The sequence below is a fragment of the Lonchura striata genome, chromosome 2, assembly GCF_046129695.1.
Source record: "Lonchura striata isolate bLonStr1 chromosome 2, bLonStr1.mat, whole genome shotgun sequence".
NCBI lineage: Eukaryota > Metazoa > Chordata > Aves > Passeriformes > Estrildidae > Lonchura > Lonchura striata.
Genome location: NC_134604.1, coordinates 104,110,568 through 104,129,218, shown reverse-complemented (window position 1 = coordinate 104,129,218; position 18,651 = coordinate 104,110,568). Strand labels below are relative to the sequence as shown.

The window sequence follows — 18,651 nt, the reverse complement described above, 5'->3', positions numbered from 1 at the left end:
CAATAGCAGCAGCAGAGCCTGTTCCTGGTCCTCTCCTCTCCCTTGGCCATCAGGGTATCAGGTTCACATTCCTTCCCCACAAACACTTGTCCCGTGTCACACAAAAGAGTGACCAACAAACCTGATACAGGGCTGTTAAATTCAGACAGCAAGGCACCACACAATGACCTTTAGAAGAACGATATTAACAGGTGGCTGGTGTCTAATACAAATAATTATATTACACTTCAGCAGCATGTACCAAAGTGGAAACACATTGTCTTGTCATCAGCAATTGAATAAGCCAAAGTAACATTACCAGAATACTCTTTTAACACTCCCCTGTTACCTCCCCAACTACAGAGAACACCTCCTGTGGCAGAGCACAGTCAATGAGCTCCCAACTATGTCACGAGGTATTTCATATGAAAATTTCTCCAGGGTGTATAACATTTCCCTCTCTAAGCAAAACAGGAACCTTCCTGCCAGCCTCTGAAGAATCACATAAGTAAATTCCAGCCACTGCTTATGAATTTACCTTGTCTTTCCTCTTGGAAGCAGTCCACTAGAAACACATCCCTCCTTCAATTAAAAAGAAGCAGATAAAAGAAGCTCAGCAAAGTCCTTCAAAACCCGTAAGAGAAACCAGTACAAGTGATCAAAATAATTGCCCCTGCTCACTAATTAGTTTTCCAACATCAATCATCTCAAGTTAGCAACAGTTTTCATCAACCTTTAACCCCAAGAGCAGTCACTGTTTTGACAGGATGGGCAGCTGTGGCAAACAGCTGCAACATTTTGGGGCAGATGCGATTTCTGACCATGTCTACAGGCAGGCTGCACCTTGCAGGGTGCACAGGGGGCTCTCAGCACGACCCCCTGGCCCTGGCAGGGCTGCGGAGCCCAGCACATGCCCCTGGCAGCCCCGGCTACAGCGGAGCCAAGCACCAGATCAGTTTCCTGTCAACTGCGACATGGCCGACACTTAAGCTGCCTAAAGGCTTCTCATTCTTCACTTTAGAAAGGGGAGGGCAGGTTCAAGGACACTCCAGCCTGTCTAGGGTAGAGCAGGGAGAAAGCTAGGAAATCACACCTCCAAAACAACAGGTTAAGTGGTAACATACAGCTCAAACATCTACACACAGATGGATGGTGAAAGTACTTGGGGATGTAACAAAGAACTGCCTAAAGAGAAATACATTGAAGAAAGACACTACTTAATCTTTCATGTAATGGTGCAAATCACCTCATCTCCTACAGCAACAAACCACAAGCACTGTGTGCATTAGGGAGCTGCCAGCAAACTTCTCACGTGGGCTGAAAGAGCAGCACAGGAAGAATAAGTGGAGCACTAGTGCAGAACATGCCGACCACGGCACATGGCCAGAGTGTCCTGACAGACCCAGAAAAACATCCCTCCCCTTTCTCCCTCCCAGGGAAAAGCAGGTGCTTGGTCCCCCCACAGAAATAGGCCCTTCCAATTTGGTCTAGCCAGAACACAAGCCAGAGTCTGGGCAGCAAACCCATTTTTGTCCTCTGAAATGACAATCTAGAACAGTCAGGTGGATGCTGCTGGCTGGCACCTGCACCATCCTGGTGTTCAGTAGCAGCCTGTTCTCCCCTCCTGCACCCCCTCAAAGACCTCACTACAGGTCAAACAGGTGGGAGAGTTGACTTTTACTCAACAGCTTCAGTAACATAACTCCAGGCTCCCACCTTTATCTATAACCAACATGGTATTCAACTTGAAAGGCTTAGAGATGAGAGCAGTGGTTATGGCAAATTTGGGAAGTGACAAAAAACATAAAACGTGGATGTTTTGGCAGTGGGGACACTTTGGGGAGGAGGGAACGGAAGAAAAGAAAGGGAGAGGTTAAAAAACAATTTACAAGGAAGGCAAGTCAGCAAGAGACAAAATCCAGTTGTACAATGCATCCCCAATGTTTTTATACACATAAAAGCATGTATGTCCTGCTCCAAAGTTCTTTCCTCCACCAAAAATATCCCACCCTAAAGAGTCATAGAATGGCTTGGGTTGAAAGAGATCTTCAAGACCATTTAGCATCAAAACCCAAGTGTCATACAGCATCTAGAATACCATATAATACAAGGGCATGACTAAATTACCCTATAACAATATGCTTATACGTATGAGTCAATGCATCATTTCAAGAGTTACTTCTTGGTATGTTAAGGTAAAAGAAAAGCAGGGAAGAAGAAAAAGTCAAACAAATATAATTAGAACAACTTATTTTCTAAATATTAACTATGTGACCCTTAGGGTAAGAGGGCCCTTTGTTTTCTTTTTTTCTGAGCCATGCTCAGGCTCTCATGCCTGGTATAATTCACCCACTCTTAGTTTCTAACTACTTGGGACTCTTGTGGGCTGAGGCACTGGGATTAACAATGCTTTGCTGCACATCAGAAAATGTCTCTAACCACCCACTATACCCAGAGTAGCTGCATTGGGACAACAGAGTCTTTAGTCATGGCACAGCATTCAGTCACCAGCGTCACAGGGTCCCCTTCTTCACAAGGGCTTATCTGCTATCCAAAAAACTTTGGACCATTCCAATAGCAAAAGCCCTCAAGTCTCCAATGTATATGTCAAAAATGTTCCCCAGCTAGTACCAGAAAGCTCATCTAAACAGGCTGTAGTCCAACCTCCCTTCCAGTCCCAACTTCCTATTTTATTAAAACACTAAAAGCTACAGGAATTACTAATTTGAAGATACTTCTGTTTGCCACATGAGGAATTTTTCTGTTTAAAAATTTTACTTAATCCCATAAAAATTCATGGTACAAGGTACTATCCAGAAATCAAATAACATAAAAGCACACAAAATTTATTAGCATATTCAGAGGTGAATTATAGCACAGGTACTTTGATCCCTCCTAAGCACAATTATGATCCGAGGAAAGAGACAAACTGATGATCAGAGTAAACACCTCAAGACTGAACTAAGACAAGGGAAGCATTACTTTTTCCTTGCAAATGCTTTATACAGATGTACACTACAGTGAAGCAAACTCAAGATATCAGATCATGCATACATAGGTAGGAACTACCTGAAATCTTTCATAAACATTGAGTACATAAAAAAGAAACCCCTCTGCATTAAACAAGGACAATAATGAAAGGTCCAAATTAATTACTGAACACTAATTTTTAAGTACAAATATTTTTATGCTATGCCAAGTAAGTAATACACAGTTCCTCTCTTGCCACTTCACACAAGTTGTTGTAAGTGCATAGAGTTGCCTTTACAAAAGGCATCCAATTCATTAAAATTTTATCCAAAACATGTCACATAAAATACAGTATTTCAGTGTGGCAGAAGACTGCAGTGATTCCTTACCGGCTTTCCTCAATCACACATGGGCCATAAAATTTAACTAAATAGAGTCTACTTCAAGCTTGTAACTTCAGGTGAAGTGACAGCATAATATTTAGAAGCAAAGCAAGGGACCTTGACTTAACACAAATTATGGAAAATCCATCACCACATTCATGCAGCTCCACCATGAAACTAAGAACTGAAACATGGCTCATTTATGCTGCCAACTCTGAATCTGCACCAACAAACACAAGAAACTGATTATATAAGAGAATTTGTACCACCGTGAGGAGGAAAGAGAATGAAGAGATGCATTAGAGATTCCAAATTGATTCACACGTGTTTTGGACATCAGATATCTACAACATTTTGGTTCTTGGTTCCTCTGACTAGCAATGGTCTCTGTAACAGCAGCAAGCCCAAAAAACACAACTGCTTCAAGACTTTATGGAGCAAAACTGAAATAGTCTGTAGACTGCTGCATGGCAGAATGGTCTGCTAAGAAATCCAGCCCAGCCCCCTAAAACATACATCATATAATCCTATTCATAAGGATGGATATCTTGCTATCTTTTAAATAAGGTAAAGTTAGGTTATCTTGGTTTTTGGTTTGGGTTTTTCTAATTTCACTGGCCATGACAGACAATTTGAGACAGATACTTCTTCCTCACTGAGCCTCATTTCAGGGCACTTTTTACTATGGCCTTCAAAAAAAATCCATGCTTCAAAGCAAACTCCTGGGGAAGATTTATTTTGTAGGCTCAGAGCAGTATTGCCACGATAGCTGCTCGATTATTCCCCTGAGGCAGACAGACTAAGTAGGAGGCTTTATCCTTATTTAAGCAGATGGGTTATTAGACACATGACACCAACAGTTTTAGTAGGTTCAAACATGGAAACTTGGTTTCAAGGCTAAAATATCAAAATTAATCCATTCCTGAGGAGCCCTCTACATTATCAAATAAGCATACTTAACAGATATCTTGAAAATCATCACATCTACAGTGCAATGATTTAACAAAGTATTATTTTTTTTCCTTCCTTACAGAAAAAAGTGAAAGAAAACAGCCACTGAGGTTTCTCTGTATCTTCACAGGTTGCACATAAATGAAGCTGCAGTGCCCTATACTTCCACATTTGTAACCCCTTGTCTGAAGAGTAATAGTTTTGTGAAAGTCACAAGGATTGTTTTTTCTGCACTCTTCATCTTTTTTATTCTGGAGAACTACAATCTCCTAAAAGAAATAATTAAATGTCATAATTGTAATAGTAAAGAACAGAATAACAACAAAAAAAAAATCCTAAAAAGTACGTTTAACACCTTAGCTTAAAATACCCAAAATTAATTCCTATCTCTAGGACTATTCCTACAAAGCTGATCCTATGTGCATCAGTGTTTAAAGCCATTATATTACCTCCACATACTCAAGATTCTGACTCGTAAACTGATACTGCTCAAAGAGGGCAAAATCACTGCAGCTATAAAGAATCATCACTGTAAAATTCCACAGATATTTCCAATAGAACAATACTAAGCAGCCTACCATTCCAAGTAATTATCCACCTTTATCACTTGGAACACTGTGACATCTTTAAAATTCACACAAGGCATGTCCATGCACAATACACTCCTGTAAAACTTCTCAATCTCTAAGTAAATAAGTGACAGAGAACATTAGGGAGATGTAGTGGTTACCCTTTTTTATTTCTGGAAACAGTAGTTTCCTGGGATGGAATAAATACCTGACCTGCTGTGTGCAGTTGCTGAAAGATGGTCCTAAATAAAGATTTACATGCTGGCTGTAAAGAGGGACTTAGAATAGCATCAAAACTCAGATGGAGACACTTCAAATCTGAAGATTCAATGAACCTTCTGAAGGCATTTTTGAGAGTAACCAACAAGAGATGCACATTGGCACTGCTCCGTCACACTATTCCACAGTTTCACCATTGTAATTTTTCCTTTTTCCACTCAGGAAAGTCATCTGCATTTGCAATTTATTTCAGCTATAAACTCTACTATCTTAAATTTGTGCTTAGGAATTAAATAGCTATTAATTAATAATACATTATACTCACTAGGTAATATTCATTCACTAAATTTATTATTTCTTCTATGAGATGCTTGTAGGCTGATATAAGCCATATTATACTATGCCAGTGGTACACAGTGCATTAACAACTTAAAAGTGAAATTCCTATGGGATCTAGAAATTTCCATTACTCAAAATTTTCCATTTTAACAAAAACACAACTTGTGTTCAAAAGAAGAAAAGTTTAATCAATGTGTATGCGAGGTATTCAGTCTATTCTAGGAAAATGAGAGATGACCTTCACTCCAGTAGCAACTGGCTTACACTGTCCAGCTATGCATACAAAGGCATTCTGTGTTTGCTTTGATGGCCTGCACATGCCAGGGGTTGATGTCATTGATAGACTGACATTGCTGTGTTCTCACACAAAAACTTTATTAGCATAACAGAAGATCTGAAAGTGTGCTATCCTACTTTCTAAATATCTTCCCCATCTGCTGCTGGGTGACATATGCAGATCTCCTTCCCCAGCCTATTTGCTAGAACACTGCAGAACTCCACGGGAAGGGTCTGGTCACATCTGTCTTGGGAGCAAGGCAATTGTTTGTGAGATAATTGCTCTGTCCTTGTTGACTTGCAGCAATAATTGAGAACAAAATCACCTAATAAGCCAAGTTACCTAGTAATATAGCACATTATAACAGCAATGATTGCATATAAACTTTGAACCCCCTTTAGTGCCAATTAATTTCAAGAGCATTAGCACCAACAGTAAACTAATACGAAGCAGTTTAACTAATTAAAGCTTACTACGTAATAGGCTTGTAGCTTCAATTATCATTTTTCATGTTAGTCATCTGAAACTGTAATGATATGTACCAGCTGGAAAACATGTGCCTAGTCCCACAGCAACAGGTAAATGGAGCAGATTTTGAAACTATGTCATGCACTTTCCTAGGAAAAGTGCTAACTAAGCCTTATCAACAGAGACAAACAGCAGATGGCAACAAATGTGCCAAGAGACATTTCATCCTCCAGGAAGAGTTCAACACAAGGCATCAGCAAAAAAGGAGCAGAGTTGGAAGCACAACTCCCACAGATCTTACCCAGCTGCTCTCTTCCGTAGAAAAAAGAATAAACACCCCAAACACAAAATCAAAACCCAAACCTAGTTAGGCAGTGATTGCCACCCTAATGTAAAGACTTCATGTGTAATCCATCAACATTTCTTTCCCAGAAAGTCCAGTATCAGGTGCAGCTCATCAAAGCACCTGAAGCCCTTTTCCCCATGAGAAGCTTCCTTCTCAGCTCCCAGTGAGCAAACATTTGCTTAAATCCTGACACTGACTCTCAAATTTGGCTTAAAGAGTTCAACCCATTTTTGTTGTTTTAATTGTATGTACAGACAGAACTAATTACCCAATCTTTTTTGAACTCTTGCACACTTTTGGACACAATGAATGGAATCACAAAGTTGCTTGTCCTTTAGTGTGATGCAGTATTTCTCTTTACCAGTTCTGTGCATCCTGTGTTTCCAGGTTATTTTTGTGACTTGAAGACCCGTGGCTATCTTCTCTAGATCATTTTATTCTTGACATTTAACTTCTTGATACACTGAGTGAACTAAGCACGAAGGTTAAAGTTTCATGTTTTCATGTTCACATTTTAACTTCAAGACACTGCAATTATTAGACAAGCTGCTAGCATTTTTGGACAATTAATCTCTTTCTGAGCTATCCCATCAACAATTCCACATCTCCCTTTGCTCCATTCCTATCCCCAAGCAAGCACACACCAAGAAGCACATTCAATTATTGGTTTGGGAAGCAAACATGGAAAACAGGAACTAGGAAAACAGAAATAAAACAATAAAAAGAAAACCAACTACTTGCCATATAAGAAAATCTATCTGCAGCTCATGCTTCTTTTTTTTTCCAAACACTAAGGACAGCCAATTTAATATTTAAGGACCTACACCCATTTCACCTCAAAAGCAGTTAAAAGCAAAACATGTAGAAGAGTTTTTTCATTATGTGTATGCATATTGGCTCGGGTTTTCCCAAACTCCATCTCTCCCAATTGTCATTGTAACAGCGCAGAACCTCAGAGAGCATCAAGTCTTCCTTCCAGGGAACAAGTATAGTTGATTTCTTTATGGTGGGTAACTGCAGTCCTGAAACAACTACTGGCCCTGACACAAATACAAAAAATTAAAGACTAAACCAAACAACTCTATATTATGTAAAGCATTCACAAAGTTGGTTGGGGGTTTTTTTGGATGTTAAGAAAAACTTACTGAACCATAATAAATCCATTAACAATGTCTGTTTCCACACTGTCTGTCCAAAGAGACTAAATTATGAAAGAAGGATCTTGTTTACATAAAACTGCAAAATACCCCTTTATGCTCAAGAGCTATACAGCAAGTCTGTGATGGTCTATGCACAACATAAACTATAAATAAACTATTAACCACAGCTCTCGGACAGAGGGGCTGACAGACAGTCACAGAACAGACTTTCCTCAAGTTAATATGGAAAAGGCCAGGGACAAATACTAAGTCAGTACTGATACTTGATAATTGTGATAATCTACTACCACACATGCCTGACGTGCTCTTCAAAGCAAAGAGGAGTTGCTTGGCTTAGCAGGGAGGCTATCCCCTATTATGCAGACCAGCTGAGCCAAAAGCTATGCAGTACTGTATGGAATAACAGAAGGATCATTTCTGGAATAGTCAAATAAATGCCACTTCATACAGCTTTACCATCAGATCTCCTCTGGAAGATCCATCTCTTTTTCCATGTTAAAAAAAAAAATCAAAAGGGGAGAAAAGTAAAGCAAGAGCTATACGGGGGAAGGAAGTAGCTGACTTTAAGTATGCTAATAGAATAAACAGCAGACAACAAAAATTTATTCCTAGAGTGAAAACTAATAAAAAGGAAATCGGGACAGCTGCACAGTCCAAAATTGGCACTGATTTTCAGAGAAGGAATAGGATCCCTCAAACTCTTACTAAATGGCTCAGGAATCCCTGGCAAAAAATCAAACAGTTTCTTTAAAAAATTGCTGTAATTTAACACAGTATTTATAATAGAGCAAAGTGACACAAGCTTACACTCCAGGCTGAAAACTGAGACAGACAAACAAATGCCACAGTTAATTAATCTTTCCTTGGTCACCATGTCAGACACCCATCCTTCTGAAGAAAACCCAGAACTACGTGAGCTGCTAATATATGAAAGGTGAGAAATTTTCATAATTATTTTCCTTAAGTTCAAAGTCTACCTCCAAAATATGGGATGGCAAAAGGTCAGCACACTGAAGGAGGGTGGGAGGGAAGGGAAGGTTATTTTTATTTGAGTGAAATTTTAAAAATGTTATCTTCCACAGAAGCCTAAGAGCAAGCAAATAATTATAAATGCCACTAGATCCCTATAAAATGCAACTATCTCTGGGCCACAGAAGGAACTACTTTCATTAAGAAATTATGAGGAAGTAGAAGGAAAGCATCTGCCCTGTACCCCCATCAGGCCTCAATTCCAAATGTTCCAAGACCAGCTGAAGAGCTACCATGCAAATTGGGAGGAAAATTTCATGTGTGTCAGCTTTTCCTTAATTTATTTTAGAATCAGTGGGAAGTTTCTCACTGTAGGAGTATCACAGCTAATTCAATTTATACATATACATATGTTAGCATAATACACTTTTAAAAAGTGGCAGCTTTCATAATCTACCCTTGATTCAGCAAGACATTTTTATTCCAGGATGAAGTGTTTCAGTTCCCAAAATTCAGCCCAATCTTATTACAAGTCAGAAGTATTGTTCTGTGATTTACATAAAAGCATTTCCACTGAACTAAGCAGCAACTGACAGATGGGGTAAATGGGTTCCAGATAACATTTAAATAGCTGTGCCAATTACACCACACAGAGATAGGAACATGATCCCTTACTCAAATCCTCAGAGTAACCATCCAGAACACTGAAGAGAGGAGAAAAAAAAACCTAATCGTGCAAGTCATAAGGCAGCATGTAAAGGAATTTTTTAAAAACCCAAACATTCTGCATAAAGGACATAATCTCAACTAATTACATGCCAAAATGATCTTCTCACAATTTGTTAGAAGAGACTAGTAGTTAATAACGTCACAGATTTCCTCCAATCTTTTCACCAGGAAGGAATAGCAGTTTCTATGTCATTACTGCTCTGTCATCCTGGACCACTGCCAAGACTGTAGAACTTCAGGACACCTGTCAATTAACACATTCTTACTGAAGGCAGGCTCCTCTTCTGAGTCTATTAAAAATTAGTGATCACAAAAAGTAGTCAGATCAAAACACTGCAAAATTAAAATTAGTAGTGACTTGAAGGACAACAGCCTTCAACAACAACAAAAATCAAGAGGTATGTGTCTGCTGAAGCGACTATATACCCACTTTGCCAACAGATGATGTAGCAGACCTTTTTCCATCCCCCCCATCTGTGGCACATGGTCCTACATACAAAAATGACTGGTGACCTGATGGACAATTGTGAGCAAGAGAGTCAGATCTGAAGCTCTTCTCTAATCAAAGCTTTCTGCAGGGGTTCTCAGTCTAAGTACAGGCTTCTTATTGATTTTCCTTTATCCCCAGGATGAGCTACTTCTAACTCAAAAGTTGAAAAATATGAAGCTATGCATTGAACCAAAAAACCCAGGTACCATACATATTAAAACATCAAGGCAGAAGTGCAATTGCAATTTAAAGAAACCACAAGATTTCTGAGCAAATACAAAAATGGTATTTACCTAAGTTCAAAGATAATAGTGAGCTCTGAGGGAGATGAGGAAAGGGAAGAAATTAAGGCAGTCACATGAAAACCAAAACATCAGCTGTCATTGACTTAAAACTGGTTTGCTCAAAAATGAAATATAACCAAAGAAGTTCTAGATTCAACAAGTAAAATTCCAACCAGAATAAATGAACCAGAAGGCTGCATACACTATAGCACAGGACTAAGACATTCCTATGGCTTTATGTCAGCTTTCCACCTGCTAAGTCCAAATTCCAGCACAAAGCTTGTGGCAGTTTAATATCCCAGAAAAAATTAAAAGCATCAAGGAAGAAAACTGAAATTCACACTGGAAATCTTTTTTTGCACTGAAATCACAGAATACAGGAAAGAAATTTTTAGTGTGCAAAGTGTGGTATTGCCTAACAAAACAACAGTGCACACAGAACAAGTCAGAGACCCAAACAAGTCAGAAGGGCAAAGCAACCCAAGTATAGAGCCCTTACTTTAGAATGGCTACCCATCTCCCTGAAAACTGTTCTGCAGTTTCACTTTCCTTCAATTAAAAAAAAAAAATTGTTTGTACCTCAAGGTCTCCTCCATGTTTACCCAGTCATTTCAGGAAATATGACCCTGAACTTCATTAGAATATTACATTGTCCTACTTTTCTGGTAACGTCCAATAGTTCAAACAAGGGAATTTCTGCTGTTTCATAAACTAGGCAAGTAATTTGAAAGAAAACATTAATGCTTTTTGTTTTGTTTTTTTTAAACCAAGGCTTATCAATCATCATAATCCAAATTTTAAAAGTTTCTGCAATCTCATGTAACTACCAAGACTAGCACAAACTCATAGAGAAATGACTGTCAGGTACTAAACCCTGCAATAAGATTCAAGCTATGTCCCATCATTCCGTATTTTTGATGAGCACTGCTTGATAAGCTCTTGCTCTTTTTAACGGCTGCCAGTTAAAACATATTCAAACAGAGAAGGATTAACAGGAAAGGTAAAGGGAAATGGGTATTCTAATTTTTTTTAACTAATCCAGGTGTTGAAATAGGATTTTAGGGAGTAAATATTCCTAGTGGTTCAAATTAGCAAAAATAAATATCAAATTGCAAAGAAGATATCAACATATATAATTTAATCCTTCTCTCTGAAACCTTACCTGTATTTGATAAAAGGCATAGTCTGAAGTTAAAGACAACACAACACAAACATCTCCTGCATTACATCATGTATAACTGCTGGAAGGAAAGCACAGACAGTAAGCATAATGCTAACAGTCTCTCAATCACTTATCAAGCTCTAAAATTCGGGAGATTTATTTCATCCAGCTTTGACACTGCTCTTTTTCTACTACAAAGGGAGTCAGAACAAATTATTTTAGGCTGTATGCCTGACTTACAACTTTCCTTGCTAATTGTTAAGAGATCAGGTATGCCCCAGCTTGCTAAATTACACCTACTTCTCCAGAGCCCCTTGTTCCAGAATTCCTGATACTGCCCACCAAGATCTCCTGTATTCTGACAAGGTATTGTACCTGCAGCAATAGAGAAAGTCTATCTTTCACAGATAAATTAAGGTCTTAACAAACTCTTTCATCTGTCTCATAAGTATATTTTGGTGCTAAAAATAGCATAAGCTGTTCATACTTATCTTCTAAATTAGACAAATGAATCCTGGCACAGGCCCAGTGAAAAGACATAACATGCAAGAGACCACACTACCTAATCTATACAGCAAAACCTGCCTTCGAAATACTCAAATATTTTTTTAACTCTGAAACCAAAAGAGCCTGGTGAGAACAAGTATCACTGCTGACATATCTTCATACTTCCAGTTTTCTTCCCTTCAAATGACAAGTTTCATCTGTTGGATCTTGCTGACCTTGGTGATAAATCTTAGTGAGAATTACAGGAATTTCTAAACTGATGGTTATAAACCAACTTTGGTTTGAAGGGATCTCTGACATCGTTTAACCCAACCTCTGGCCCCATATAGGGCTAGACCTGCCCTGGTGCAAGGCTGTGCATCTCTGGGAAGAGACTGGTTTCCTCTAGACAGCCCCCTTTAGGTTGTTGGAGATCACAGTTAATTCCATCCTCAACAATTTTTTTCCAGAGCAAAGGAACTCAGCTTTCAGCCTCTTCCTCTATGTCAAAGTAGGATCACCCTAAAACCACTACCTGAAAAGAGCAGACCTAGTAGGCTTAAATGAGTATTTATCCAAGAGGGAAAAAAACAGATCATTTCGCTGTGGATGGAACTAAAAGCTTCTAATAGAATTTGTGGTGGAAAAGTCATCTATCACACAGTGGGCAAGATTCCCAGGAAATAAATTAAAATTTTTGATAATGAGAGCAAGGTATCACACCTTTGAAGGACAGTATGAATATTTATTTAAGTCTCGTGGGAGACAGACACTTCAGTTAGACTATTTTTTTATCCTCTTAGGACTAGTGCTTGAAAAAGAAAATTATTTTTAACTCCTGTTTGAAGTATCTTTTATTTTGAAAACTTTATTACCATCTAGGTATCCAAACCCAGGGCTTTTAGAACAAGCCAACATTCAATTTAAGATAAATGCATGATGCAAATGAGTGAGGCAATAAGATACTAAAGAACAACTTCTGCAGAAGTCTCAAAGCCCTAAGTATTCTTTGACAAGCTACTAATGAACCAAGAAAATGCATACTGTAAAGACATGTAGTGCTATCAAATATACAGGCTGGAGAAAAACATTAAATCATGACTTAGCATTTGTATTCTTCTAACCTTAACAGGAGGGTTTGGAAAATAAATGTGTTTGAAGACAGAACCAAGGCAGTTTGCAAATGCTGCTAAAGCTCTCAACCTTCATGGTGAAGCACCTGTGCTCCTGTGTCTCACTTTTAATAAAGCATCTCTGTGAGAGAACCATGAAGGATCCCTGTTAATCCCCACAATATTCTAGATAAGTTTAAAGAATTTCTTTAGTAATTCTGAAGCTGAAGCACGGCAGACTTTGGAGGATGCAGGATTCAAGTGCATTCCCAAATACTTTATTGAACACCTGAGAGTCTTTCCTGCTACCACTGGATATGGTGAGACATTTCTACCTCCCCTAATCTTGAGGTGTCAGCTTTCTACCCAACACATACAGCTTCTAAAATGGGATGTATTAGTACAGTTCAGATACAGAGAATCCTCCTGAGACCTTGCTCTTCCCAGTACTCTGGTTCTCAGTTTTACCACAGTTCTGGGTGAGGAATATCTTCTTGTTACCTGGTCAGTCAGGTTAAGATATAACTCAAGGAAAAATCTGTGTCTTATGGCAGGAAGGAAAAAAAAAATACAAGATAGGAAACCATAAGGAAAAAATCAAAAGTACAATTGAAAGAAAACAACAACCAAAGAAAACCTCCATGTGTTATCATAATAACAGTAAGCCCACAGTTTCACAGTCAGGTATGAGCTGAAAAATGGCTGGTCATGCCTGACCTCTTACAGCTCACACTGGGCCTGCCCCCACTTTCCAACCTCCTCCTTTCCACCAGCTCTCAGAGCACACAGTGTGTCACTGAGCCATTGATCCAACTGAAATCAATTTGGTTTTCCTCTGGAGTTAGTTTTCAACTCGGATCACCAGGCTGATCCAACTCACCATGGGGCCATGCAATTGCTATAACCCATTCAGAGAAATCAGCAGCCAGGAAGTGAGAGGCACCACACCTCTGGTAACAGTACAATCTTAAAATAAGCAGTTAAAAAAAAAAAATAAGTCTCTCTATTCATCTGACTACTGTACAATCAATCTGAATCTGATCAATCTTCCTGAACATCTAAACATTTCTTGGTGAATACCCATTAAATTAAAACCTTTCTGTCCAGAGGGGAAAAAAATACCAACAGGCCATCCAAAATAAAAGAAGAAATATACCTATTTTTTTTCCCTTATAACTAATTGCTTCTTTACCCAAAATACTCTGGTCATTCTTCTTAATTGAAATGTTTCATTTCCTCTCCTTGGAGATGCTAAAGTCTGTATTAGACCAGATGTAATCTCCTGCTCTCAACCACCAATAATATTTCAACAAATGTGAAGATGCTCCATAATTTTTCAACTACTTGGTACTCAGTTCACAGTTCCAGACTGTATGCAGCCTCTCCTTGCCTACTCTAACTCATTTTGGATATCAGCATGCAGAGTAACATACATAGCTTTTTCACAGGCCCACAGTTGCACACACAATGATAAATGTAACAACAGTGGCAAATTATTTAACCCCAACAGCAATGCAGCAATTTAACACTATTTCTCCCAAGACTTTGGGTTGCCATTTCCATATTTAAAAATAATTGCAAACTCTTTGCCTCATCTTTTGCCATCAAGTTCTGTCTTCCAAAATTCTTATTTTGATGTTACATTCCCTGTTTAAATATAGATGGCATGCTTATAACAAGACAACTGCTCTTTTAGCAATCCTCTTTCTCCCACAGTACAACATGGAAGAAACCAGGAGTCTGTCAATTGCCCCATTCACATGACAATCCTTACAGGCTGGATAACCAATGCTTTAGGTGCAATCAAGAGAAAGCAGCTAATGATCATTTTCCCTGGATGAACAAGACTTTAGAAAAAAAAAAAAAAAAGCCTGGATTTCTTTACAGATCATAATTACAGTAGACGGCCATTAACCTGCTTACCTACCCTTAATTTTTTTTAAATGAGCTCATCTTTCTCCACTTCATTTTTCTCCTCCCTCATCCATTCTTCTCCCAGACTGCAGCAATAACATGCTTTTATTCTTTCCTTTTGACTGCCAGGGCCTTAAACTAATTATTAATTGAGAATGTATCTAAAGGATCTGAATGAGAAAGTTGGAATTAACCCAATTGCCTCTTTCCCCCTTTTCTTTCGCATATTTGAACACTAGGTCTACCTGTCAGCTCTGCTGAAAACATCAAGTGTGTTGTTTTCCTTTCAAAGGCAAGTCTGCTTGGGGAAAAATATGCAACAGCAAAAAAACAACACAGAAAAAAAGCAAGTACCTGGAAAAGGCCTCAGTACTGATTGAAAGCCATTAGCAAGCAAGCTGTCTACTGTTAAATTCTCTCAACAACTTTGGTGTTCTGTAGGAGAACCCTGCAGCAAACGGCATCCTGCATTTAGGAAACCAGACAACTGACACTTCATCAAAAGGCTTGTCCTTTAGAGAGGCTAGAACGGCATGACCCGACACTGCCTGCTGGTGCAGAGCTGGCTGCTTGTACAGCTCCGACTCATCTTGTTTCCAGTTGTTAAATTACATTAAAGGACAGCTAAAAATATATTAAATATTTTCCTATTACTTTTCCATGTGAGCAACAGCTATAGTTACAACAAGAGTAACGTCAAGGCAAAGGCTTAGTAACATGGGGGGGTGGGTGGAGAGAAAAGTCCAGGAATCCCTCTAACAAATTCTTGATGAATGGTTTGCAAATGTAGAATTTTCAGATTTTTTTTTTTATTTTGCTGAACTGAGGCATTTCTTAAAGTCAAAAAAAAAAAAAAAATTACATTTGCCAAAAATGGTCAAACAGATCTGAGCTATAGTTTTAACTCGCTTCCACTCTACATTTTTGCCTTTTTTTTGCCTTTTTTTCCTTCCAAAACACACCGGAACTTAGCAGTCTACCAGTGACACCTAAATTCTGACTAATTCACATTGATATGCCCCTGTGAAAGATTACCCACAAACGAAAAACAAGGAAGACCCGATGGAAAAAGCCGATAATCAACGTTTAAAGACAGACAAAAACGAGTGTTAATTGATTAAGGATCTCCAGGTCTCTATCGCCATCTAGCGAAGCCAGCCCGCCATTATCACACTGTCCCCCTGGAGCGACAGACGGGATAAATCCCGCTGGATCCAGCCTGCCCCTGCTACATTTCTATTCCTTGGCTGAAGGAAAATAAAAACCAAGCACTGGCTCGCGTACAGCTGACTGGAGAGAACTGAGCTTTTATGGATTTCCCTGTCATAGAATCATAGAATGGTTTGGGTTGGAAGGGACCCTAAGGATCATCTACCTTTATGATACAGCTTTTTTAAAATGGCTTTTCCACACCGTATTTAATAGTTCTGCCACCAAAATAAAGTGAACATGCCAAGTTCTGCTAATATAGTTCAGAAGTGCACTAATATAGTCACACAAGTTTTTATAACAGCAATGTGTTATAAACAAGTATTTTTAGTCACCATAAGGAACCCCACGGCAGCTCTACAGCTTTTACTGCATCAGCATTGCCAAAGCACAAAGAGAAGTTAAGAGTCCAGGAGAGGTGGTACTCAGCACTTGGCATCAGGTGCTTCAATCTTCCCACAGCTTTGGTGGAAGGATTGTCAGTCACCCACAGTTGAAAAGCATCCATTTACAGGACTCATCAAAACTCATTCTCAGCTACATTAAAACTTGATGCAAGCTTTAACAACTTCAACATGAAATACACATTTCCTACCTTCAATTATTCTGCTAAGACTTACAACTGAACTGTAATTGTGTTAGTGCAAATATTAAGTTCAGTTTTCATCCCACACAATATTTTTCCCACTTAGACTTCTACAAGCCTACCTGCATTTACTCAGGTGCCCTTGACAACAGTATAAAAAAAAAAGTATTAATCGCAGATCAGAAAAGGTCATTTAAATTTAGACCATACATTTTCTGTAACAGTTACTTTTTAATTAACCTTTTCTCACAGAGAACCCAAATGTCCAGATACTCAACATTTACTTCTTTTATATTAGAACTGAGTGGTAAGAGGAAACCTATGAATAGAAAGACTAATACAAAAATTTAAAGTAATGTTCTTCCAGATCAAATATTTCAACTTAAAGCAAACAAACAAACAAAACTCATTAAAACCAGAAAACTAAGGTGTCCTCACATCGTCATCTGTGGCAAAAACTCAAATGTGTGCAAAGGCTTAACAGAAGCCAGCACAGATCCAGCAGCAGCAGAATTTATAGGTAAGAAATCCTTTCCAACCAAAGATCAACTGTGTAAGAGAAACCATCTCTGATTACTCCCTAGCACATTCTGTAGCACCTATTTAGGATTTCCCCATTTCACCATCACTCTGAAACATAAAGCAGGGACACCAGATTTTAACAGTTATCTCATAACTGATAAATCACAGACAAATGGGAATAAACTCCATGTGCAAACAAGTATTTCCCCATTTTAACAGAGGCCAAAAGCTTAAGTATCCACAGAATAGCAGGTTTGTGGCAAAAGGTCCATATCACATATGAAGATCATTTAAAAAAACAAAGAAAAAAGTAGAATTAATAACTTTTAAAATACCACCAGAAAATATGAAGCTATTATACTCAGCTGCTTTGCATGCCAGCCTCATAGACAGCATGAGGTTGAATATTCCATCAACAAACACCTTATTAATACCTTATTAAAGGAAATACTAACTTATGAATTCACATGGCTGCATGGCACACTTGCAGTTACCAAACTAGGAAATTACTTCTGAGTTAAATGGATATGTAAGGTTAAACATAACTGCTTACATAAATTGGGAAGACAACAAATGTGGGGTTCTCTTAGAGAATTGTTTAGATAGATAATTAAAAACAAAGATGTGTTACAAGAAATGAAACACCCTAATGCAATTGAGTTGGGAATTGTGCAGGGGGTGTGCCCTCACATCACAGGGAGGATGAGACCTCATCCATCTCCCTGATCAACCCAAAGGCTGACCAGCCATCCTGACACAACTGCTCCTGGCACATTTGCAGACTCCTGCTTGGTATTCTCTTTTATAAGGAACTAATATTAAACATCATTATATTTTAAGACAATGAATATACATCAGTGGTATGCCTTGGATCATTAAAGATTATTTTTCTCACAGGGACAAAACCAATGTCGTCTGTATTGAGCCACCATCCTAACCAATAGCAAGAGTAGTTTTGCCTACAAGTCAAGTGCAACTCTTACAATAAAATATGAGGCTAATGAGAAACTTTATTTTAAGGAACAAAGAATTTCCAAAAAATAAGCCCTGATACATAATCCATTGCCTCCATGATTAATTTGCCGTATCACAAACTTTAGGCCTTCAGGAAGTCATATCAGGCCACAAGACAGTCTGGCTACAAGCAAGCTCATCCAAAGCTGAAGCACACCACCAAATCAAAGACTAACCCATCAAGCACAACTAGAAACTCATGGAAAATGAATTTAATTTCATTCATTGAAAATGAAAGCAGATTCAAGAACAAAACCATTCTTGTATTCAATGAAAAAAAAAAGCAGGTGGCTTAAAATCAGCATTTTTACATGTGTGTACAACCTGTTTAATGACTTACCTCTCTCCCTTTATGTGTCACCAAAGCAGCCAAAGGCTTGGCATAGAACCTGCTGTAGGAAAATCCCAGGCAACCATACATGCTGTTAGCAGTGAGTTTCAAAGCTTTCTGTCTGATATCATACTGAAAAGAAACACAACCAAAAAAATGATCCAACCACAGCCATCAGGGAA

The 18,651-nt window shown here is 38.6% G+C and overlaps 1 protein-coding gene across 1 annotated transcript in view; it reads right to left on the bottom strand.

Moving 5' to 3' along the window:
* Window positions 1-18,651, bottom strand: part of POLA1 (DNA polymerase alpha 1, catalytic subunit) — a 181,863-nt gene that overhangs the window by 131,757 nt on the left and 31,455 nt on the right. The window contains 1 exon segment of the mRNA XM_077781653.1: window positions 18,479-18,601. Within this exon segment, the coding sequence (XP_077637779.1) occupies window positions 18,479-18,601 (123 nt within the window).